At 55.1% G+C, this 23,175-nt stretch overlaps 1 protein-coding gene across 3 annotated transcripts in view; it reads right to left on the reverse strand.

Moving 5' to 3' along the window:
- Positions 1-3,832: 3,832 nt before the first annotated feature.
- UBASH3A (ubiquitin associated and SH3 domain containing A) overlaps positions 3,833-23,175 on the reverse strand; it is a 40,487-nt gene continuing 21,144 nt past the window's right edge. Inside the window, exons 8-14 of one of the 3 annotated variants that reach the window (XM_043593537.1) lie at positions 18,789-18,888; positions 15,547-15,669; positions 13,804-13,896; positions 11,178-11,322; positions 10,346-10,452; positions 7,698-7,804; positions 3,833-4,360 (exon numbers count right to left, since the gene is read on the reverse strand). In XM_043593537.1, coding sequence (XP_043449472.1) covers positions 4,223-4,360; positions 7,698-7,804; positions 10,346-10,452; positions 11,178-11,322; positions 13,804-13,896; positions 15,547-15,669; positions 18,789-18,888 — 813 coding nt within the window. In that variant the 3' untranslated portion in view covers positions 3,833-4,222. Of the gene's footprint in view, positions 4,361-7,697; positions 7,808-10,345; positions 10,453-11,177; positions 11,323-13,803; positions 13,897-15,546; positions 15,670-18,788; positions 18,889-23,175 lie in introns of all 3 variants that reach the window. The other 2 variants (XM_043593536.1, XM_043593539.1) reach the window with 2 other exon arrangements.

Consider the following 23,175-nt stretch of genomic DNA (forward strand, 5'->3'; position numbering starts at 1 on the left):
AGCCAGTGGGCCTTCTTCCGTGCCCCTCGGTGGCACGTTTATGTGCTCAGGTGTTCCCACAAGCGTGTTCCTGGGCATTTTACGTTCTGCTGTCGGTGCTGGGCAAACGGGCCATTCCCGTCACCACGTGTCCTGGCGATGTCGGCGTGCACGACATCCACCAACGTCTGGGCTTTATGTTTGAGCTCAGGCACTTCCTGAACTCGCTTCCTGTGGCTCTAGGATTTCGGTTGGTTTTCTTGGGGTTCCAGGGCCGTGGTCTTGGCGTCTGCAAATATAGACGGCTTGCCTTGAGTGTGCGGGCTGGGGGGAGGGGCTCTGGCTGGGTGCGGAGTGAGACCTGTGCTGCCCACCTCCGTCCACCACGACTCCTTGCGCCGATCTGGGGCTCTGAAGGGTGCAGCAGGATTTTGTGAACCCCTGAGACCAGGTGACAAAGTGGCTCGGAGTCAGAGCGGAGAAGCCCGCTCCCTCCAGCCGGGCACTGGAGGCTCTGGGAGCACTGGGTGGTGACCCCAGGTGGGTTCCTGGCCTTCTTCCCGGCGGGCAGGCTGGCTAAGGCAGCAGAGGCTTCCGGAACAGGGGGGGCTGGGAAGGGCCGTGGACTCTGCAAGGAAGCTGGGGGGGCTGTGTCACACAGACTCCTCCCTGAGCACCACGAGCCCCCTGGAGGCTCCCGGCACGCGTGGAGCGGGGACAGAGGAGCCCAGGAAGCACCGTGACAAAGCTCTTCCCCAAGGCTGGAGCGGGAGGCCACGCGGGTGACCCGTGTTCTTGCCTTTGCCCCTCACGCTAACCTCATCTGCCCACGCGGGGTCGGACTCTTATGTTTCATGCTGAAAAGCAAGGACAAAAAGAAAAAGCAAAGGTCAGGAGAGGTGGTGCACGGAGATGGGCATTTAACAGGCTCGGGTGATGGTGCCGTTTGCCACGCGCCCTGTGCTGAGCTGTGCGATGTGGCCCGTGCCCAGCTGTCCAGAGCTGTACCTTTTTTTTGGTGTTTATACTGGTACTTTCACGCACCGCATCGTCCTGGGGCTGCGGTGACAAAGTACCACAGTCTAGGTCTGCCTCCCGCGGACACCGGCCAGGTTGCATCAGGGCCACCCTAGCGACCTCGCTTTACCTCAATCGCCTCTTTAAAGACCCGGCCTTGACCTCCTGAGGTGCTGGGGCCCGGCCATCAGCTTATGAATTCTGGGGCACACCGTTCAGCCTGCAAACTTCGCCAACATGACTCACGTCTAAAAAAAGCAATCTCGCATTCGGTTCTAAGATAAGACTCGTTCCAGGGAGAAATCACGATGGCTGTTTCTTCTCGGGCAACACGGGGGAGGGTGTTTGCCAGGGGACGGTGGCCCTGGGCCTGTCACCACACACGTGTGTCTCTGAGGCACCAGGTGCCCCATCAGAGCAGGCTCAGGCTCCTATCCTTTGCTGCTGTTTCTCCCCCCCCTCCCCTTCCCCCTGCTTTCATCTTCGAAACGGCCCGTGGTGGGGCGGAGGGGGGCTTTGGTGACCGTGCACAAATTATTCGCCACATCAGGGCAGGCAGCAGACGCGCGGGGAGCTCTTTGGGTGGCCCTGATGGGGGGGGGGGTGCCGCAGTAATAGGGCAAGCATTTCCAGAGGACGTCAGCAGGGGTCAGTCTAGGCTCACAAACGCAGGGGTGCTGGACAGACCCTCCGAGAGCTTAGGGGATCGTTCTGGGTTTCCGGGCTCCTTGCTCGTAGAACTGAAAACTGGAACCAACTGACGATAAACTTCCATTCCCACCCTTCTGCCGGGCGGCTCTGTTCTCAGGGTCCCGTGCTTATGATGAGGCTCGTTCTGGAAGCCAAAAGTGACAGAACTGGGCTTTCCTGTGATTGTGTCAGAATGAGGGGCTAGCGGGGACCAGAATTCTAGAATAGAAAGAAAATGGCATTTCTTGCTATTTTTGTTATAGGTTTTTTTTAAATGTTTATTTTTGAAAGAGAGAGAGAGAGAGAGAATGAATGCGTGAGCAGAGGAGGGGCAGAGAGAGAGAGGGAGACACAGAATCTGAAGCAGGCTCCAGGCTCTGAGCTGTCAGCACAGACCCCAACACGGGGCTTGAACCCACAAACTGTGAGATCGTGACCTGGGCTGAAGTCAGATGCTTAGCCAACTGAGCCACCCAGGCGCCCCACGTTTCTTGCACTTTGGCCTTGGAATCTGAGATTCAATCCCATCTCTCCGTCCCTCGCCCACCCCCACCAGCAGCTCAGCAAGGAGGAGGGTCAGGGGCTTGTGACCCAGAAGCCTCCCTCCTGAAAGGGTAAATCCAGACACCTTGGGACCGCCCCCAAAGAAGGGGCCACTATTTAAATGCCATTTGCTTGATTTGTAAGGTTTTTAATCATCATCATGATTAGTAGTGTCTGGGTGGCACCAGGGGGTATCCGGGAGAGAAAACAAGGAAATACTTCTTCCCAGTCACATACTTGCTGCAGAGAAAGGGGCGGCCGTCCGGGTGCTCCGAGGCAGGACGGACCCGTAGGAGGTGCCCCAGGGCACCCATTGGCTTTCTGGTCAGTTCCTGTTGGGACGCGTGCAAGGTTGTTTCCCCGAGACTGTGTTGTCGACCAGATATGGGAGCCGCCTGTGAGCTGGCCGCCCTCTGCTCTCTCTTCTGTGTCACCCTTAAACTGCTTTATGTTTGGAGACAGAAAAATGATGTCACGAGTAAGTAAAGCAAGGGACAGACACCTTTGTCTTCCTCTCCACAGTTAGACTCCAAAGCCTGTGTGTGTCCCTTGGGATGTGACGCTTCCTGTGCGGGTTCCGGGGTCCACTCTGGGTTCACCGTCTCTGCTCCTCAAGAGCTCCACGGACTGCGTGGCCCCAGCCTTGCCCGGGAGACAGCAGGGGACAGCTGGGGATGGGGCGGGCACTTCCCTGAGAAAGGCCAGGCACGGGTCAGCCACGGTCCCCCGTCGCGACAATGAAATGTCAGAACTGGAGCGCGGTGGGAGAGCAGGGAGTCCAGTCGGGCTCACCGCACCGTGGTGGGATTTTGGCTGGGGCACCGAGTGCACTGGCGGTGGGGTCCGCTGTGACCAGTGGGTGGTGGGGGCAGAGGACACCACGGGAGAGACTCCCATCAGCCACCTGGACCAGCAGCTTCGGAGTCAGAGGCACCCCTGGATTTGCAGCATCCTGGCAGGTGTCCCCGTGCCGGTGGGTGTTCCTGTGAGTCAGGGCAGGCCACGCCCCCCCCCCCACTTGGCCTGGACGAGGGAAGCGCGTCTCCTACTCATATCGGGGCCCCCGTACGAGCAGCCCCATGTGTGGGGTGTGGGGGGTGACGACTGTCCCCCAAGACATCCACATCCCAATCCCAGACCTGCGGCTGTGTCCCTCACAGGGCAAAAGGGGCCATGCAGATGGGATTAAGCTGCAGATTTTGAGGCAGAAGGTCGTCCCAGACTGTCGGGAGGACCCTCCATAACTGCAAGAGACCTTACCGCAGGGGGCTGGGGGTGTGAGGGTGTGAGGCGGTGCAAGCGGAGGGCAGGGACAGACCTGAAGACGCTCCGTGTGCGGATGGAGGCAGAGAGGGCAGGGGTCTCTGCAGCCGGGAACGGCCAGGAGACGGACCCCCCACAGCCTCTGGGGGCCACGGAGTCCGCTGACCTGTCTGAGGAATCCCGACCCGCAGAGCCGGAACGGAACTGATTTGCGTGTGTGTGTTCAAAAATGCGTGTCGTCCCTGACCGCCGCTCCGTGGTGACTTACTGTGCGGCGATAGAACCGGTACCCGGGGAGCGGGCATCGCAAGCCGCGGGGCCCTGATTTCCAGCCGGTGGGTGGTTTCTGGTGAGATTTTATTGCATATTACGCCCCCTTTGGGTCTGTGTAGACATAGCCCAAAGGGGGTTGAAACAGAACCGGGAGAATGACGGGGGACCCACGAGCCACAGTGGGCAGGTCCTTCTGTCCTTTGTGGTGGGTCATGGTGACCCGCTTCCCTCCGGGCCATGCGGCACGTCCACACCTTACAGGGTCGGAGCTCGCAGGACAGAGGTCCACCTGCGGCGGCTACGAGGGTGGCGGCAGGTGGCTGAACGTCCTGGGACGTGAAAGTGCGTCTTGTGCGTCTACAAATCACGCTGAGGGGGCGTGGGACCCCCTCAAACGCCGGCATCGCCGCGAGCTGGGCCTCCTCGGCACGAGCCGCGCAGAGCACAAGCGAGTCTCTTAGCTGCCCGGGATCCAGTTCCTCCAGTTGAATGCGGAGTTCGAGCCGTGGGTCAGCGTCTTCACGGGAGGGTTCACCAACTCCCATTTCCCTTCCTCTTTTTTTTCTTCGCAGAAGCACATACCCAGAGAAGGAATCTAGGACAGAGTTTTCAATCACTTGTTAGTATCTTGTAGGAGGTCGACCGATTTTATCGTCGCTCTAGACCCAACAGACAGGCCCTGCTGGGCCCGGGAGGTGGGCACGATGGGCCCTCGCTGGCACCGCTGCCTGAAACATGATGCTGGCGCCTCACACAGCCGTCCCCAGCGGGGCCGCGCCCCTCGCTCCCACGGACCAGGGCGATGTCTGCGGACTAGCAATAAGCCGGTGGCACTGGGGGTGCTGTTGGCATCTAACGGGCAGAGGCCAAGGATGCTGCTGATATCCACGGTGCCCAGGACGCCCCGCGACCCAGAAGTACCCTGCCCGAGGCTCAACGGTGCCCAGGCTACAGCTTGAAGAGTGACTTACATTCTCAAAGTTGGCATCGCAAAAAGATATAGGCGTTTTCAGAGCCCAGGAAACAACCGCAAGGTGAGACTTAAGACCTTAATCCCTTCATCTGTAAAATGAATGTGTTTGTGGAAATCTTTGTTTTTAAGGCTTTGTTGTTGCTGTTGTCGTTTGCAGGTTTTGCTTTCCTGTTTTTCTTCTCTCTTTTGGTGTCTGGAAATTTCTTGGTGAGACAAAATTTGCAGAAATTCCAACATGCGGTGGGGGTCCACGTGGATGATGGCGCTGACTCAGGATGACTCTCTCCTACTTAGAGAGACTGTGCATGTGTGTGTGCGTGTGTGTGCATGCATGTACATGTACGCACATGTGTACACGTGTGTGCATGCATAGGTGCATGCACACATGTGTGCGTGTACCTGTGTGTACACCTGTGTGCATTTGTGTCTGTGAGTGTATGTGTGTGCATGTGCACATGTGTGTATGCATGTGTATGTATGTGTGTGTGCATGCATACATGCACATGTGTACCTCTGTGTTCATGCGCATATGCATGTGTGTACCTGTGTGTGTACCTGTGTGGGTGCATGTGTGCATGTGCACATGTATGTGCACACATATATGCATGTGCATGTGTACGCGTGTGTGCATGCATGTGTATGTACACACGTGTGAATGTACCTGTGTGTACACCTGTGTGCATGTGTGTCTGTGAGTGTATGTGTGTGCATGTGCACATGTGTGCATGCATGTGTATATATGTTTGCGTGTGTGCATGCATACATGTACATGTGTACCCCTGTGTGCATGCGCGTGTGTATGTGTGCATCTGTATGCACGCAGGCATGTATGTGTGCACACGTACACATGTGTGCATGCATGTATGTGTGCACGTGTGCAATGCACATGTATGTGTATACACGTATATGCACGCACATGTGTACGTGTGTACCTTTGTGTACACCTGTGTGCATCTGTGTCTGTGAGTGTATGTGTGTGCATGCACACATGTGTGCATTCATGTGTATATATGTGTGCATGTGCACGCATACATGTATATGTGTACCCCTGTGTGCATGTGCCTGTGTATGTGTGTGCATGTGTACACCAGTGTGCATGTGTATGCGTGTGTACGTATGTGTGTACATGCGCATGTGTATGTATGTGCACCTGTGTGCATGCATGTATGTGTGCGTGCATGTGTATGCACGTGTGCCTGTACAAGTGCACACATGTGTGTATGCATGCGCACACATGTATGCATGTGTACACACGTGTGTGTATGCATCTATGTGCGTGCACATGTACACCAGTGTGGTTGTGTGTGTATGCGTGTGAGTGTATGTGTGTGCGTGTGCGTGTGTGTGTACACGGGGAGGCAGCGTGATGGGGTGGGCAAGGGGAAGGTCGTGAACGATCTGTTTCCGTCTGCCTTCGATTTGAAGGCCCGTGGCTCCACAGAGCCCTTTGGTAAATTTCTGCTGTGTGCAGGCGAGTGCAGCTTATTTGGGGATGGGGTGGGGCGGGCACCAAAGTGTCAGGATAAAAATGTCAGAGGAATTTGGAAGTTCAAGGCTGGCCAAGGGTCGGGGCAGTGGGTGGGAATGGGGCTGCAAAGACTAATAGGGCTTTGGAACAGCCTCCACATGCAACGGTCAGCAGCTGGCATGTGCGGTGGCCATCGTGGGGGTGACCTGGAGCCCCAGGAGAGGGGGGAGGGGTGCGGGAGCAGGAGCAGGCAGCACGGGAGTACAGGGGAGGTGGACAGGGGCTAGAGCAACAGACAGGGAGCAGGTGCGCGGGGGCCGACCAGGAAAACCCCAGAAAAGTGCATCTTCACCCAGTGTGGCCTCGAGCCCTGTACTCGGAGAGTGGTAGTCGGTGGCCCAGGACCCCTAAGGGCTCGGGAACATCTGGGTCACAGTTGGGAAAGCTCACCTCGGGGGCACTCTGAGGGGCTTCCACTCAGGTCCAGAGGAAAGTGAATGGGAAAAGAGAGGGTGCACGCAGGTATCGCTCTCTGACTCGCCCCCCGTGAGGGAGGACCTGGCTTTCTCTGGCAGGCAGGGAGGGGCTCCGAAAGCCGGGAACTTTGCGTAGGCACAGAGCCCGTGTGGGCCGGGCAGGGCACGGGGCTGCCCCTCTGCAAACAAGCTGGGGCTGGTCGTGGTCCTGTGACGATTTTGCACAAAGGAACCAGCTCAGGGGCCCATCACCCATCCCAAGTGTCGTTTATGCCACTGTACTCCTGGCCTCAAGGTCACTGGCCAATTAGTTTGATAAAAAGGCCAAGGACAGTGGGCAAGTCTGGCCCTGAGTAGATTTTCGGTGCAGGAGCAGGGGGTGTGTCTGAGCCCCCAGTTTGCCTGCCTTGAGTCATTTCACTGGGTGACGGTCAACAGGTCGGTGCAGACCACTCACTACCCTTCTCTACACATCCGTCACCTGTTAGCTTTTCTTGTGAGTGTTTGCAGAGCCCCAGCCCGGCCCCGGACACCCCGGCCGTCACCACAAGTGCTTGTGTGTTCCATGGTGGGCTGACTCCAAAGGCGAAGGGTGGGGGTTCCTTTCTGTCCTCTAGCCCCCCACCCCCTGCCCCTGGGTCCCCAGAGCAAGCCAGCCCCGCAGTTGTCCTTTGTCCTTGTGTCCACATGACTTACTACTCACTGGACCATCTGGTCCACTACAGGGACTGCCTGTTTCTTATTTTTCATATTATCTGGGCAGCAAATGGCCAAAATTGCCATAATGATGATAAAAATGACAAACCGCTCCCATCAGCCCCCCACCCAGGACCGCCCTTTGTGTAAGAGCAGGTGCACACATTCTCAGGACACAGGGTGGGTGGGGTGGGGGGCGTCCCTGCTGCCCCGGGTTGTCTGGACGCCTGCTTTCATTCTGAGAGGGGAGCGTGATGACCCCGTGTGCTCGGGGTGCTTGACTTCACGGCCTGAAGGGGAGGAAGGGGCGGGCACATACCTTTCTCACGAGCTGGGCGAAGTCTCCGCTGTCACGGGGAGGCAGCCCAAGGAGCGGGCGGGTGCAGGAGTCCAGCGCTGAGCCGTGGCCCACGATCAGGATGACGCCTACTGTACAGAAAGGGACACCTCAGAGTCAGAGCAGGCACGGAGAGCGCCTTCTAGTAGAACGAGAGTCCCCAAAGTCATCGGGTGGAATCACCCCCGGGGTACACAAAGCCTTGAGAGATCCCGGGTTGGAAGCGGTGCGGCAGGTAACCCCAAGTTGCGGGTCCCCCGTGCGTGTGCACGGTCCCTGCTGTATTACGTCCTCGTGCACCTTCTGGGGGTGGCTGCGCCTGTCGGGAGCTTCGGGGATGGGACTGTGCTGTGACCTGAGGGACCACCTCTTGCGGGATATGGTGGCTGCCTCCCAGGCTGGGTCCCTCAGCTTGAGAGGCATCAGCCACCACGAGCCTGCTGATGCCTCTCGCTTCAATAACGACACCCCGAGTCCACGGGTGGAGCGAGTCTTCTGCCGGCGGGCGTGACTGCCGCGGGGACCAGTCACAGCTGGGGGGAGCTGGCGGGTCCTGGTGGGTCCACGAGGTGCTGTGGCCAGCCCCACAGGATCCACCTGGAGGAGGCAGTCGGGTGGAGAGCTTCCCCTGAAGGTTCTGGCCAACACAGAACGATTCATTCTTGCTGCTTCCTGACACTGAATTCTCCAGCGTGACCGAAGCCCTGATATACTATTTCCTGTTAATTCCGCTCTCACATCTCTGGCCTCCGAAGTCACGGTGCGGTGGCAGCCGGGATGCCGCCTGGGAGGCAGACGCACGGCTTCGACTCTGGGCCTGTGCTCTCGGTGCTCGGGTGACGTGGGCATGTAGGCTTCAGTCCTCTGGGCTGCAGAGTCATGGGGTGTGCGTGGAGGTGACTCCAGGCTGTGCAGGACGGTGACCAGTTCACAGATAATGTCTGCCCGGGGACCGGTGGGGTTGGCTCTTACCCTCCAGCCCGCCTGGAGTTATTACTCCTCCTCTGCCGCTGGCCACACCTGTCACGCTCCCACCTGCTTCATGCTGTCCCCTCTCCGGCACCGCTCACCTTCCAAATCCGACTTGTCCTGTCCCTCAAGCATTGCATCCTGACAGCCTCAGCCACACGGGGACGGATGGGCTGTGTTCCCTGCGGTGAGCGTCACAAGACAGTGTTCAGAGGGGTTGGAGCTGATTGAGCAGATCCCCATCCCTGTTCCGGAAGGCCTCACCCCTGTAACGGGGGGAGTGTCCTCGGAAGGGCAGAGCATCCTGTGGACACTGAAATTCAGCTCAGGACGGAGGCTCGAACTGGAGCAGCTGGACAGCGGTGGCCTGAGGACGGGCCCCCGTTGTACAGCAAAAGGCTCTCATGTCACCGTCTGTCCTGAGGCGCTCTGTCGCAGTAACTGTGCGTAACAGGAGTCTGAGAATCAACCAAATGCCACTAAGGTGTGGCTTCCGGAAGCACGTTCCCAGGGTGCCAACCGGTCAAAATGGGCCATTTGTAAAGCAGCCTCGTGGCCGGCTGCGTTTGGGGGAGCTGGGCGCGGCAAGGTTTGGGTCTCTTCCTACGGGATGTGAGGGAGCGTGTCCCCCTGGCGTGTTGGGACTGTCCGGGGAGGCCAGGTGCTCAGCTCTTCCCTGAGAGCAGAGACGGTCTTCCCTCGTCAGCAGACATCTCTGCCTGAGTCTGCGGGATGAGGGACGAAGGATAACCAGGTGGGGAAGCGGGTCTGGTGGTCTCTCACTGCCTCGGAGACTCTTCCTCGTGTTATTCAAAACTCCTAATATTCTGGATGTCATGCCTTTCCCCAACAATCTCCAAACTCTTTGAGGGCAGAGCGCGTGCCTTCTTCGCTTGGATTTTCCCCACGACGTTTTATTTGGCCTCTGACACGTCGCTGATGTTCAGCGTGCTAACTTAAAATTCTAAAGGGTTACGTGTCAACTTTTACCACGGATGTTTTCAAATATCCCCCAGTAGGCCCACAGGGGGGTCTAACGCATCCCGGAGCCGCAATGGCGTGACATCGGCACATCGCGCACCATCCGTGAGCTACACCGCCCCTCCCCCGCCACCCCCACCGTCCCACCATTCCACAGACTGTACCTCAGTCTGCCCCTTCACGTGACCGCTTCCCACCCTGCCACGCCCAGCCTGCCGCCGTCACACCTAACAGAATTCACACGGTTTCTCAGGCATGTCCACAATCAGACTCCACACTCAAATTCCGTATTCAGGTTTCTCTAATGGTCTCAACTGTCTACATGTACAGACGTTTTGTTCGAATGTGACCTGACATCTGGTTCGCGTTCCATTCCTAGTCTCTTGTTTCCTAGGAAGCGGACACGAGTGGTTTGTGTTGACCCTGCCACCCTGGATCCCATCGGCTCTCGGTGACAGAATTGGGACCCCCCCCCCCGGGTGGTGACAGGTATGTGGCCACGCGCCCGGTGACTACAGAGGCCTCCGTGTGACACTGTTGGTTGGGGAGGGGGCGGACGAGGTTGGGGCTTTCCTAAACTCTAAAAATTGGCCAGTTTCCACCCCAGAGGTAAGACCCCACCTCCCCGGGGGGCTGCCCATCCCCAGGGCTGGGGGCTGGGGGATGTGGGAGGCCCTTACCATCCCGTGGGCGTATGCTGGTGATCCATCCGACGCTCACCGCACACCTGTTCACATATTCATCATAGCTCTCGGCCGGCATGAGGGAGGCGAGGGGAAACGCAGGCCTGGAGGAGGAGACGGGGGTGGCTGCCACGCCGGCCTGCTGGCCGTGTGGTCATCGGGAGAAGGAGACGCCCTTCCGGGAGGGCGGGGCTCTAGGTCCACGTGACAGTCCAGCGTGGGCCCCAAGCAGGCCGAGGGCCGACGTTCGATCTCTCTAGCAAGTACGCTCACTGAACCCCAGGAGGGTTTGTGACGGCAAAGAGTGGGCCGTGGCAGAGAAGGACAAACCGTGTCTCCTGGACCACACCCTGGCCGGGCTCCCGGAGCCCGCGTCTCACGAGGCCGACCGTGGGCTTCCGTGTCCAACCGTGTAGAGTCGGTTTTAGCGAGACTCCTGCTGACACAGGGAGCCGGAACCCCCACCCTTGGTGTCTGCTCCTCCTCAAATCCTGAGCAAACCCCGCCTCCCCCGTCACCCACAGGTGATGCCTGCGCACGCTCTCTCTGGCCTGCCTCCGCGAGGCTACTGCTCTGGCGGTGTACGGAGAATTGCCCCCCCCCCCCCACTGCCCCATCCCTCAGTAGCGTCCCACCTCTGCCCTGCTCCTTCACTAAAATCCCTCACTTGTCCCCATTATGTTCAGAGCCGGGTCCAGTCCTGGTCCCTGGTCACACCCCCAGGGCAGTGGTCCCCCAAATACAGTCTTTAGTGCTGTCGTGAATGTTTCTTCTTGAGCAGGAGCTACGAAGGTGCCCCACCCCGGCAGAAAGGGAGGGAGTGACCCACCTGTAATCCATGCTGACGTTGAAACCTGCCTCCTGCAGCTCGTCCAGGGTCATGAGGGTTGGGGTGGTTTTGCCGGACTCCCATTTGGTCCATTCAAAGATGCCGGGTTCCACTCTTATCTTAATTGTTTTCTCCAGTTTGAGCTCTGGATCCAACGGAATACAAGTGTTTGTAATCCTCAGTGTCCAGATTGGTTTTATGTGAGTCTCTTAAACAATACTTTTTTTTAAAAATGTGGGGTTTTTTTTCCCTTGGCAAATACTGTTCTGTGATTACTTACAGCTGTGCTATTTCTTTTTTTTAAAGTTTATTTATTTATTTTGAAAGGGAGAGAGAGAGAGGCAGAGAGCGGGTGAGAGAGAATCCCAAGCAGGCTCTGAGCTGTCAGCACAGAGCATGACTTGGGACTCGAACTTATAAACCATGAGATCATGACCTGAGCTGAAATCGAGAGTTGGACAGTTGGCCAACGGAGCCACCCAGGTGCCCCTGCTATGCTATTTCTAAGACAGAACCCACCGGATGGTTGAAAGGCATCTGAGGAGTGGTGACGCTTATCCATAAGGAAGGGGACAGAGTCTGCCGGGCCTGCGAGATGCCACTATCAGTGAGCTCACCCTGATGGTCCCATATATCTCTACAGCCAGACTAGCACTGGGCCTCATCACTGATCAAGAGTGAGAGCACACCATGTCGACCAACCCAGCGATCCATGGAAAAGACTCGGCCAATCGAGGAGCACACTGGTCACCACTGAGGCGCCATCTTGACAGACACCCAGATTGAGGAGAAGGTGAAGGGTGAAGGGAGCTGTCTCTTGGAACACCCAGACTTCTCCCAGCTACCCTTCCCGAGAATTTCATACCTCGACCAAGAGAACACCTATAGCATAAGGCCATCTCTTTGAGTGGGGGAAAGAGGGCCTGAATGCTTTTATTTGAAATGGAGAAAATGTCATTAAGCTCCAATGCTGGAAATAAATCAGTTCCCCAAACTGATCCTGGATCAGTTCCAGGTCCACGGAACAAGTTCCTTCGCCAAAGCGCATTTGCAAAAGGGAGTTACACGGTCTAACCAGGCTCCTGAGTTCCCTCCAGCCTGTGGAGGGCCCGTGTCCAGTGGGAACAGTTGGAGAGGTTCCCAAATGGTCTTGGCCACTCCTTCTGTGGAGCCATCTTGCAGCCACTTTGTTCTGTGGGTCACATTTTGGGAAATGGTCCATCTGGACAGTCACTGACATGACAGTGAAACTAAGGGTAGCATGTAAGCCTCTCAGATGTCAGTCTGAAAACAGGTCTGTCCTGTTCCAGGACCTGTGAAGAAGGTTGAGCGCCCTCATGTTCCTGAACGACCCAGAATTTATACACTTGGACTTTAAACAGCATCGTGATAATAAAAAAAGATGTTCTGCATATAGACCAAAAGTCCACGAGACATCGTATTAGAGACATTGACGTTATCATCACCGGAGAACATTTCTGAGAACTTTGTACTTCACTTGTCGAGCCCACCCGTCATTAGCTCCAGCTCTCTACCTGGTCCTCCACATCTGCCCCTGCAGGAAAGCCCCAGGCCCTGTGGTGGCTGGGTCTCCATGTAAAGTCAGTACTCAGTGACCACCCTCTATCTCTCTGATAGACATGTCGTGCCTTCCGTGCACCCCAAGCCTCCAGAAGTCCTTCCCTTTCTCACTTCCATCTGGTGGCCTGACCCCCACTGTCTCTAAGAAAGTAGAGGCAAGCCCCCTCCCCCACATTGGCACACCTGCTGTGTCTGTGTCCACGTCTTCTGCCCTCTGTCCCATCACTGTGGGGCTTTGGCCTGTGCTCCTGCACTGCTGACTACATCATGTCCACTGCCCCCTGCCCCCTCCCTCCAAGAGGGCAGGGCAGGGCTCCAGCAGCAGATGAAGAACCAAGGCCACCAGAACAGGCTGCACTTCTCTGGCAGGAACTTTCTTTTTCCTGCAGGCAGAAGCTGCTAAAGGTGGTCTGGGGGCTTCCTAAGGGACATCAGCCTTCAGTGGTGCTGGACAGCTCCCAGCAGCCGCTCCTCTCGCCCTGGCAAGAGTCATGAGCTTGGCCCTCAGAAGGGACCACAGCTGTTCCCAGCTCTGTGGGCTTTTGAAACCCCTCCTCAGATGCTGTTTTGAAAGCCACATGGCAGGGGCGCCTGGGGGCTCTGTCAGTTAAGCGTCCAACTTCGGCTCAGGTCATGATCCCACGGTTTGTGGGATCAAACCCCACGTGGGGCTCTCTGCAGTGACAGTGCAGAGCCTGCTTGGGACCCTCTCTCTCTCCTTTTCTCTCTGCGCCTCCTCTGCTCTCTCTCTCTCTCTCTCTCTCTTTCTCTCTCTTTTTAAACATATGTTGGATACAAGCAGATGCAGGTGGACAGTGTGATGACAGGCTCCTGCCACTCGATTAGAATCCTGGCATTCCAGAAATGCTGAGGGGCTCAGTGTCTGCTAACAGCTCTCAGAGGACTGGTCCAAAACTGTCTTGCGACTGCTGTGGCCATTCATTGCCACTCATCCGATTCTTACCCCCGTTCCCTTCCCTCCCCCCTTTGGAGAATAACCGTGAGGTCAGGGCCACCTGCGATGTTCACTGCAGCTCTTACCGACCTTCCAGGATGTGTTTGGCTGTCTGCACACAGCGGAGGGCTGGGGAGGTGAAGACGGAGGTGATTCTGATGCCGCTGTCCCGTAGTGCTTCTCCTGGAAAACAGCAGGTGCAAAAACCCCTCTTCATAATTGTAACCTCCCATGGGGAGGACTCTGAGGGCGGGCTCGCTACCTGAGGTAGGCAGGATCTTAAATGGCCCCGAGATTTCCAGCCCCTGGTGCACCCACCCGTAAGGTCCCCGTGAGTGTGGCTGGAGGCTGTGAATGTGGGAGTGTTGTGTCCTACGGCAGAAGCGAGATAATTGCGGGTAAGCCTGACCCATCCGGGCGAGCCCGTTAAAAGCAGAGATTTATCTCTGGCTGTCACAGAAAAAAAGTCAGAGAGTCCAAGGTATGCGGGTTCCGCATGCAAGATATTCCCTACTGCAGGCTTCGGAGATGGAGGGGGCCACATGGCAAGGAGCGTGGGAGCTGAGAAAAGAAAGCCCTTTGGTGATGGCCAGCAAGGGAACCAGGACTTCAGTCCTACGACCGACCGCAGGGAACCGAATTCCCCCAACAGTCTTTTGGGGGAAACCACAACTGCTTCCAAGAGGCTCCGGATGGGAGCTCAGCCCTGCTGACAGTTGGAGTTCAGGCTGTGAGATCCTGAGCAGAGAGGGACAAGCCCGGAGCTCACATTTCCTCTCGCAAAATTAGAGGGCCTGGCCCCTGGGAAAGAAGGGGACCTTTTTAGGAAATGCACGGTGCCAAGCTGGCAAGGCTGTAGGGGAGGCTGTCACGGGCTGGATCGTACCCCCCAAATTCATCTGCGGGGGGTCCTCACGCTCCGTTCCTCAGAGTGTGACCTTCTTTGGGCATGGTGTCTTTATAATGGCAGTCAGGTTACGATGCGGTCACTGGGTGGGGGGGGGCTCCGGTTCAATCTGACCGGCGTCCTTCTCAAAGGGGGGAGTTTGGACACAGCCATGATGGGCACAGAGGGAGGCGAGGAGGCAACGGAGGCGACGTGAAGACCCAGGGAGAAGGCGGCGTCTATAAGCCCGGAGGAGGGGCCTGGAGCAGCCGCCCTCAAGGCCTCGGGAGGAACTCAGACGCCTGGCTTCCAGAACCGCAAGAGAACAAACACATTTCTGCTGATGGAGCCACTCCACCTGTGGCACCTCATCAGGGCGTCCCCGGAAATGAGTGCAGAGGTCAAAAACTGCCCGCACGGACACCCCTTCAGAGACCCTGAGCTCCTTCCGGTAACCAGCAGTGTGCAAGCCCACACACCTCCCTCATTTCTTGATTCGGGTCTTTTCATCCATAAAATGAAGACCAGATGAACCCGTTGGCTTTTTTGGCTCCAAAAAGTCAACCATGTGGGGCCAGAACCCCAGACATAAAGCATAAGCCCAGACTGACAGATTCTGAAGTAAAATCAGAGAGGATATGTTCTTTAAAAAAAAATTTTTTTTAGTGTTCATTGCTTTTTCCTCCCCTCTCTTGTATCCTTCATTCCTTCCGACCCCCCCCCCCCCAACTCTCCATCCTGGGTCAAACCCCTGCACCTGCACTTACTAGCTGTGTGGCCTTGTGCAACTTCCTTAACCTCTCTGTGCCTGAGCCGCTTCCTCAGCAGAATGGGGTTAATGCTAACACAGACCTCCGCGGGCATGTAGCAAAGGCTCAGTATGCATTAGTGATCATCATTGCTGTGATTAATGTTACTATTTCTACCAGAATGATCCCCAAACATACCTGCCATGCGGGACTGGAAAATTCCACACGATGATAGTGGAGGATCATTTTCGAAGTCTTTGATTCCACTGCTCCTTCTGGGCAGACTGCAAGGGAAGTTCAGGTCTGGCCGGTAGTATTTCCCTGAAGCATAAATAATCACCAGGCGTTCAGGTCCACCAACTTAGTGCAGGTTTGGAACCCCCAAGATCACGACCCACATCGGAAGCAAGGTTATCATTTAAATTGTTGTCATCTGTGTTTTTTCTTTTTTTTTTTTTAATTTTTTAATGTTTATTTACCTTTGAGAGATACAGACAGAGACAGAGTACAAGTGGGGGAGAGGTAGACAGAGGGACACAGAATCCAAAGTAGGCTCCAGGCTCTGAGCTGTCAGCACAGAGCCCGATGCGGGGCTCGAACTCATGAGCCGTGAGATCATGACCTCAGCTGAGTTCAGACACTTCACCGACTGAGCCACCCAGGCTCCCCTCATCTGTGTTTTTTCTTAAAGGTGCTCTGCGATGTGGAGTCAACCGTGACACATCTCTTCAAATGCACAGGACACAGGTGTCAACCCCAGAAACCTCAAGACCCTCTGTGTCCCCTGAGGTCTCCTCAAGAAGATTCACTCATACAATCTTCTTAAGAAAGGAATGTCTCCATTACTGACTGAGCTTAACTTGATAGACATCTCAAGTTGGCATTAATTACGGAAGGGAAATTCTACCCATCCCTGCAGCAGACAGTGTGTTACATTGTCCCCGGGGACAGAGTGCACATGGCCAGAATGCTCCTTCAGTCGATTGCTGGAAATCAGGTGGATCCGTGGGGTCTCCCCTCAACCCTCCAACCAGAGGCTGCAAAATGCTTACCCTGACTTTGACCTTGAGCTCTATGATCTGACAATCCCAGGTGCAAATCCTGGGACCACCAGTTACTAGTTGTATGATTAGAGTCAACTGACTTACTCTCCGTCATTAGTGAAAGGGAGAAATGATAGAGCTGTTAACAACGAATCAGTGTGGTAATGCCCGGATCCCAACGCCTGGCTCAGGGGAGGTGGTCGATAAGTGGTAAGCTCAACCTCATATTGAATTATTGATTACCCCTACAGAGGACACTATGCCACACCAAGCCCTCACATCCCCCCAAGCAACCCCAAACCTTCCGGCTGCTGGTAGTTTCTAGCAGCCCAGCCTCCTTTCCTGAGACCTGCTGCACATCCTGGGGTAGACCCTGTCACTAACCCTGCCCGAGCACACCAGCCCAGCCCTCCACATGGCCTCCTAGCCCTTCACAAACACAAAGAGGCAGCTTGCTACTTTGAATGCCTTGCTTTCATGCATGACTTTCCTGGAAGCTCCCTCCTTGGCATTTCCATTGGCAGAGACTTTGTTTGAAGAAAGGCTTTCATTAAATGCCAAAACATATCTTGTGTTTTCTGGGGAAAGTCGTATTTGTTTTCTTCCCAGAGAAGGTCCCTTGATAGTATTGTTAACCTGTTCCACGTAGGTCTTTTGTCCTCGTTGACGCTTTATCTGTGAGAAGCAGAGAGCGGAGCTCAGAAGAGGATAAAGATTGGAGCAAAGTTAGGGTCTGATGGTGTAGAGCCTCACAGATGGAGGGGGGTCAACTGGCTAGCACCACTGAGAAATGAAGGGCCATATGAGGGCCAGAAGTGAGCAGAAATGAGGAGGAAATCTGGGGTCCGAGGAGAGTCTGGCAGCACCCCCTGAATACCCCATTGTAATTGATTAAACAATGTAATACGCAAAGTTTGGACAAATTAGACTGTCAGTATTGACGTTACCAAGGCCTGCTCGGCCTGTGGAAAGACCCACCAGGAGCCTCCTTCCAACTGGGACTATCCGGTGTCTTTCCCCTGTAGATGACTCAGTCTTTTGTCAATATTCTTCCTCTTTTTTTTTTTTTAATTTTTTTTTCAACGTTTATTTATTTTTGGGACAGAGAGAGACAGAGCATGAACGGGGAAGGGGCAGAGAGAGAGGGAGACACAGAATCGGAAACAGGCTCCAGGCTCTGAGCCATCAGCCCAGAGCCCGACGCGGGGCTCGAACTCACGGACCGCGAGATCGTGACCTGGCTGAAGTCGGACGCTTAACCGACTGCGCCACCCAGGCGCCCCAATATTCTTCCTCTTTCCACGATGTCCAATGAACGTCTTTGACGCTGGTTGTTTTGTGTCGGTTCTCACACCGCCACGGCCACACGCACACTGACGTGGTGTGCCATTTCAATCTGTGGTTTCAATAATTGTTGTATTACAGGGAAGTTTCTTCTCATTGCACGTCTGAATGTCAATTTGTCCTCACAGCCACATGTCATCCTGTTGTCTCTTTCCTGAGCCTTTGCGTCTGTGATTGATCTTGTTTTATAGAGACAAACATAGCATCACTTCTGTAGGGTCTTGTAGATATGTTTGGCCATGATGTAATCCGTTCAGAATTTTCCTGGTGCATGCTGGTCATCTGCCAGTGGTTTTCCCCTACTCATTTCCCCCTTTTCTTATCCTGCTGGGCTCCCAGAGGAATTCCAAAAGAGCTTAGCTAGACCAGTTACTGTGAATAGATTTTATCACTCTGTTCATTCAGTATCTTCAGTTGTACAATTATTTGTGGCTTAGATGTTGTGGCATGCTGGGCTTTCCGTTCAGGGATGTGCATTGGTATAGATGCGTATTGTTGTGGGTGGGCTGTATTTATAAGCACTGTCCTTCGTTCCTGGTTTCCAGTGGGGTGAACTTGGGATAAGCAAGACACACGTTCAAAATATGTCCATCGGTTGAGTTGCACAGCTAAACATTGCAGGGAAGCGACCACAGCAGCGAAGATTATCTCAGAGAGATACAGCAATGAGACTGAGATAGGGTTGTGCCAGCAGCTGAGGGTTCAGAGACCGCAGGTCACAGTGACACAGTGTCAACTCAATGCTGCACTCGCTAACCAACTTGCCGCGTGTGCGTCCAGAATAAAGACGACTGTCCATGGGTCACGCCAGCTGATTGCTTACTGTTGATAGCCATTCCCCCATCTTCCACAAGGCATTTGAGGTAACATACTTACAGACAGTGTGCACGTGTAGAATATCTCTGGAGAAAGATATAGCACGTACCCCTCCCACATATACTATCACCCTGAAGAACGGTGCCACAGGGGACCCGGCTCAGGAAACGGAGAAGTGATGTCATTTGTTAGATCTATATACTTTCTGGGGCTAGATCCTGCCAGGATGTTACCTACCATCAGGAGTGGAACACTGCTGCAGCCACGACTTCCCGAAGATTTGATCCACTCTCTCCCCATGGCGCACCACCAACACACTCTTCCTCGCTATTGTGGCCTGAGATGGTGGAGGAAAGACATGGGCAATTTAACACCCCCATTCTTAGACTTACTCAATGGGCACCTCCCCTCGTCATCCCACAGGTAGCCTAGAAACAGAGTCTCGTCTTCCTTGCTCAGGGACTGTAGCCCATTTCACCAAAGTCATTGCAATGAAAGAAGGTTGGGAATTGAAGGTGGGAATCTCTTTAATTTCTGGCCACTTTCTGTTTCCTGGGCATTATGACATTATAAAGGGAAAGAAAACCCACAGGAATAACCTATGCCATACATCGCACATCAACTTGTCTACCTTTCTGTTTCTTCTAGGTCCTTACCCCATGTCCCTCCAGACTGCTCTCATGGAACACCACAGGCTGGGGGCTATTAGCTACAGATCCTTATTTCCTATAGTTCTGAAGGCTGGAAATCTGAGATCGGGGTGCCTGGTGATCTTCTGGGCTGACTTCTTGCTGGGTCCTCACATGGGGGAAGGGGCAAGGGATCTCTGTGGGGTCTCTTGTATTGTAAGGGTTAAATTGTAGTGTAGGGCTAACCTGTAGCCTTAACAAATAACAGATTTGTTTTAACACTATAGGTTAAAAGATAACAGCCTTATCCTATCAATCAAGGGAAGGATTAGTGTTTGATTGGATGGGGACAAGGGCCTGTTTGAACTGTTTCCACCTGGGAACTATTCTTTTGTTCTGTTCCCAGGTGATAATAAGATGATGTGGTGGGCTATAAAAACTCTGTACCCCGGCTGTTCGAGACCGCACTCTGGTCAAGAGTGTCCGTCCCGATCAATTGGTTTGCCTTGCCTCTCACTGCAATAAACTTTGTTGTGACTGTCACTGGTGCCTGTAGCATTCTGTTTCAGGAGTCATGTGGATGCAACAGCATAAGGGCACTAATCCCATCATGAAGGCCCCACCTCCCCTCACCTAATCGAGTCCCAGAGGCCCCACCTCCTAATGCTAGCACATTGGCAGTTAGGATTTCAACATACAAATTTTGGGGGGACACAAACATTCAGACAAGAGTATCGCTCCATAGTGACTTCTTAGGACATTATCTCTATCTATACATATATATTATCATATAATAGATACTGTGTATTTTCTCTGCATGTAGATACTGCTGTCAGCATCCCTGGGGCCTAGCATACTGGGAGCATGCATGTCAGAGACTAGGACACAAGCTTCAGTTCACAGATTCCCCACCTAGGGACCTTGGATCTCATTGGGACCAAGGGAAAAACATAGAAAGATGAGTCATAGAAGAAGATGAGAGGCAGAGGTGGCAAGTCCTACCACAGCAGGAGGGCTGGGGGGACTTCAGGTAGGACATGGAACTTGGTCATGCCTGCAGCCAAGGTCACCGGGGATGGTGGGCCAAGGTCACTGGGGATGAATGGGCCAAAGTCACCAGGATGGACTGGCCAAGCTCACCAGGGATGGTCAGAATGAGAAGGGCACTGGGCAGGCAGCTGTAGCTGGTGGTCAGCTTGTCTTTTCCCAGTTCCTTTTCCGCAGATGGACCCTTTCCTCCTGCTTCCCATCTTTGGCCTCATAGCAGTTTGAGGCTGGGCTTAGAGGTGAGAAGGAAGGAGCTGATATTGTGTGTTTTTCCTGCAGAGTGGAGTAAGGAAGGGAGGCGGCGAGACATGGCCCTCCTCAGCATGGAGCCCCATCACCAATCCCCAGGCCCGCTCTGATTTCTCCCAAATCCTAGAATGGAAAACGCAGATGCCTTGGACACCCAGCACCCTGGAGAGACAATGACACATCTGTACCCCAGGCAATGCTACTGGCCGTTCCCTTTCAGATTTGATTCTTCAAACAGAGTGGAGCCTGGAGGGTCTGCACCAACTGCCTCCTTTCTCAGCACTTCTCTGAGTTTGTCGGCAGGGTCAAGTGGCACCATGTGTTGGGACGTGCTGAGAAGGAGGTGGCGGGCAAACACCACGTGCCTCATGGTGTTCTTGGGGCCAGTACCACGGACAGCTCCTGCCAGACCCTCGTCCCTCGTGAAGTCCACAGCCACGCATAGTCTCCAGCGGCTTAACCCGCTGGCCATTCCTGGCCAGTCTGTCTGCCTTCTGATGTGTGCATGAAATGTGTTGCTTGTGAGCCCGTGGAACATTCCAAGTCTCCATGTACATGTTCTCAGGGCCTCGGGACCCATGCTCCAAAGTGGACATATGGTCAAAGTAAAGCCAATATTATGATGGTCTCTTAATACAGGGCGCAGACGTTTGGTTCTGGAGGCAAACACCCACCTTCTCGGGTAGAGCACCAAAGGGAAGTTGGTCTTGTCTTCCACTTGTGAAGTATGGCTGATGCCTATTTCCACCAGGATGCCTTTCCCCAGGAGGATGAACATTAAAATGTCTCATCCCTGCCCCCTGTCTGCAGGCAGATTGCAGGACACACAGGGCTCCCAGCCTTAGTCTGCTTACTGAGTCTCCAAGTACTGTTGATCGCTTTGGGCTGGGGTTTTGAGTTTGGAGCATCTTCTTCCCTGGGTTTTTTAATTTGGAGCATTTGAAATTTGAAATGCAGAGCTTTGCAACAGGCGTATCAAGAAAAAGTGCAGGGTCCACGGGGAGTGGAATGACCTTGCTTTGGGGGTCCAGGGGATACCAGGGCCGTGTCGCCTCTTTAGACACGAGGTCCCCAGGTGGAGGTTAAGTGTTGCTGCTGTAACAACACATCACCGCCTGGAGGCTGAGAGCAAAAGACATGTGTTCCTTCAGAGTCTGGAAGCTAGAATTCCGAAGTCACCGTATCAGCAGAGCTGTGCTCCCTCTGAGGCTCTAGGGGGTGATCCTTCCTGGCTTTCTCAGCTCCGGGGCCCCAGCAATCCCTGGATTTGGCTGAGACACTTCAGTCTCTGTCCCGATACTCAACACAGCCTCCTCCTCTGTGTATCTGTGTGCTCTTTTCTTCCCTGTGGGTCAGATCCCCTGTTTCTCCCCCTCCTAGTGGCTGCTGCGATTAGATTTAGGCCCCCCCAGGACACTCCCCATCAAGACCCTTAGCTCAGCCCCATACGCAAAGACGCTTCCTCCTTATAAGAGACCATTTGCAGGTTCCAGGGATTAGCTCCCCATATCTTTGGGGCCATTCTTCAGCCTACTGACGTCCATTCACCAAAGCTGATGCCACTGTATTCTCTCCTTACCATGTGGAGGGGGGACCTCAGACCAGGTGAGGAGCATTCGGCTTGCAGGGAGACGTCTGTCAGGCTTTCGCCCATTTAGAGCCGCGGCAAGTTCAGACACAGGCCAATCTGTGGGCCGACCCTCCCGTTTCAGTTTCTCCCGCCTTCCATCTGGAAAGGGGGGCATGGCCTCAGGGAGCCCCACCCCAGTCCATGCCCTCCCCCCTGCAGCCCACCAAGGGGGCCAAGTCCCGCCTCCACTGTGCCTTCCGGAGTCTGGGCAGTCTGGGTAAAGGAGCCCCAGTTTTGTCTGTTTCTGGCTCCCAGCCAGCGGCCGCTCTGCCCGGGGCCGCTCTGGAACTGGAGATCCATCTACAGGGGACGATCTGTGGCCTCCCCAGTGCCCAGTGTCCTGTGCTCAGCTCTCGTCTGGACCAAGCCCACCTCAGCCTGGAGGCAGCCTCTGAGGGGCTGGTGGTTTCTTGGGGAAGGAGGGCGAGTTTGGATTTAGGGTGATTCGATCAAGAGTCCCGATGAAGGTCTTCATTTGGTCGTTCGGTGATTCATCCAACGAGACTTACAAACCAGGCCCCGAGCCAGGTGCTGAGGACACAGGGACGAGCCAGACAGCACAGGCCTGCTCTCTGCGCAGGAACAGACTCTCAGCACTGAGGGCCTGGCCTGCGGCGGGCACCTTGTTTCCCGTAATCCTCCAAAACACCCAAGTTCAGGGGCGCTTACGTGCCTGAGTGGCCCCCGCAAGCTTCCTCCCGTCCGTAAGCCTCAGTCTTCCCATCTGTAACATGAGGGCTGACATATCCCATGCTGGCTGGAGGTGGCCGGGATGAAGTCCTAGCGCAGTGTGGGGGCACAGGAGGCGGGGCGTGGAGGGACCACTTTGGAGACTCCTCGGGTCAGAGAGGCACCCCCACTGAAGCAGGAAGTGGTCAAGGGCTGGTTGCACGTGCTGGCCTGCCCCCTGGGGCTTCCTGGGAAAGGAACCAGAGGGCCAGCCTGCCCACCGCCCTGACGGCGTCGGGGACACCATGTCACTTGTGTGCTTTGGAGGAGGGGCTGCCTGCCCCGAGGAGGTCCTGCGGGCAGCCTTCACCCATGCACGTACGCCTTGCGGGTGGCAGGG

This window comes from Prionailurus bengalensis, chromosome C2 (genome assembly GCF_016509475.1).
Source record: "Prionailurus bengalensis isolate Pbe53 chromosome C2, Fcat_Pben_1.1_paternal_pri, whole genome shotgun sequence".
Lineage (NCBI taxonomy): Eukaryota > Metazoa > Chordata > Mammalia > Carnivora > Felidae > Prionailurus > Prionailurus bengalensis.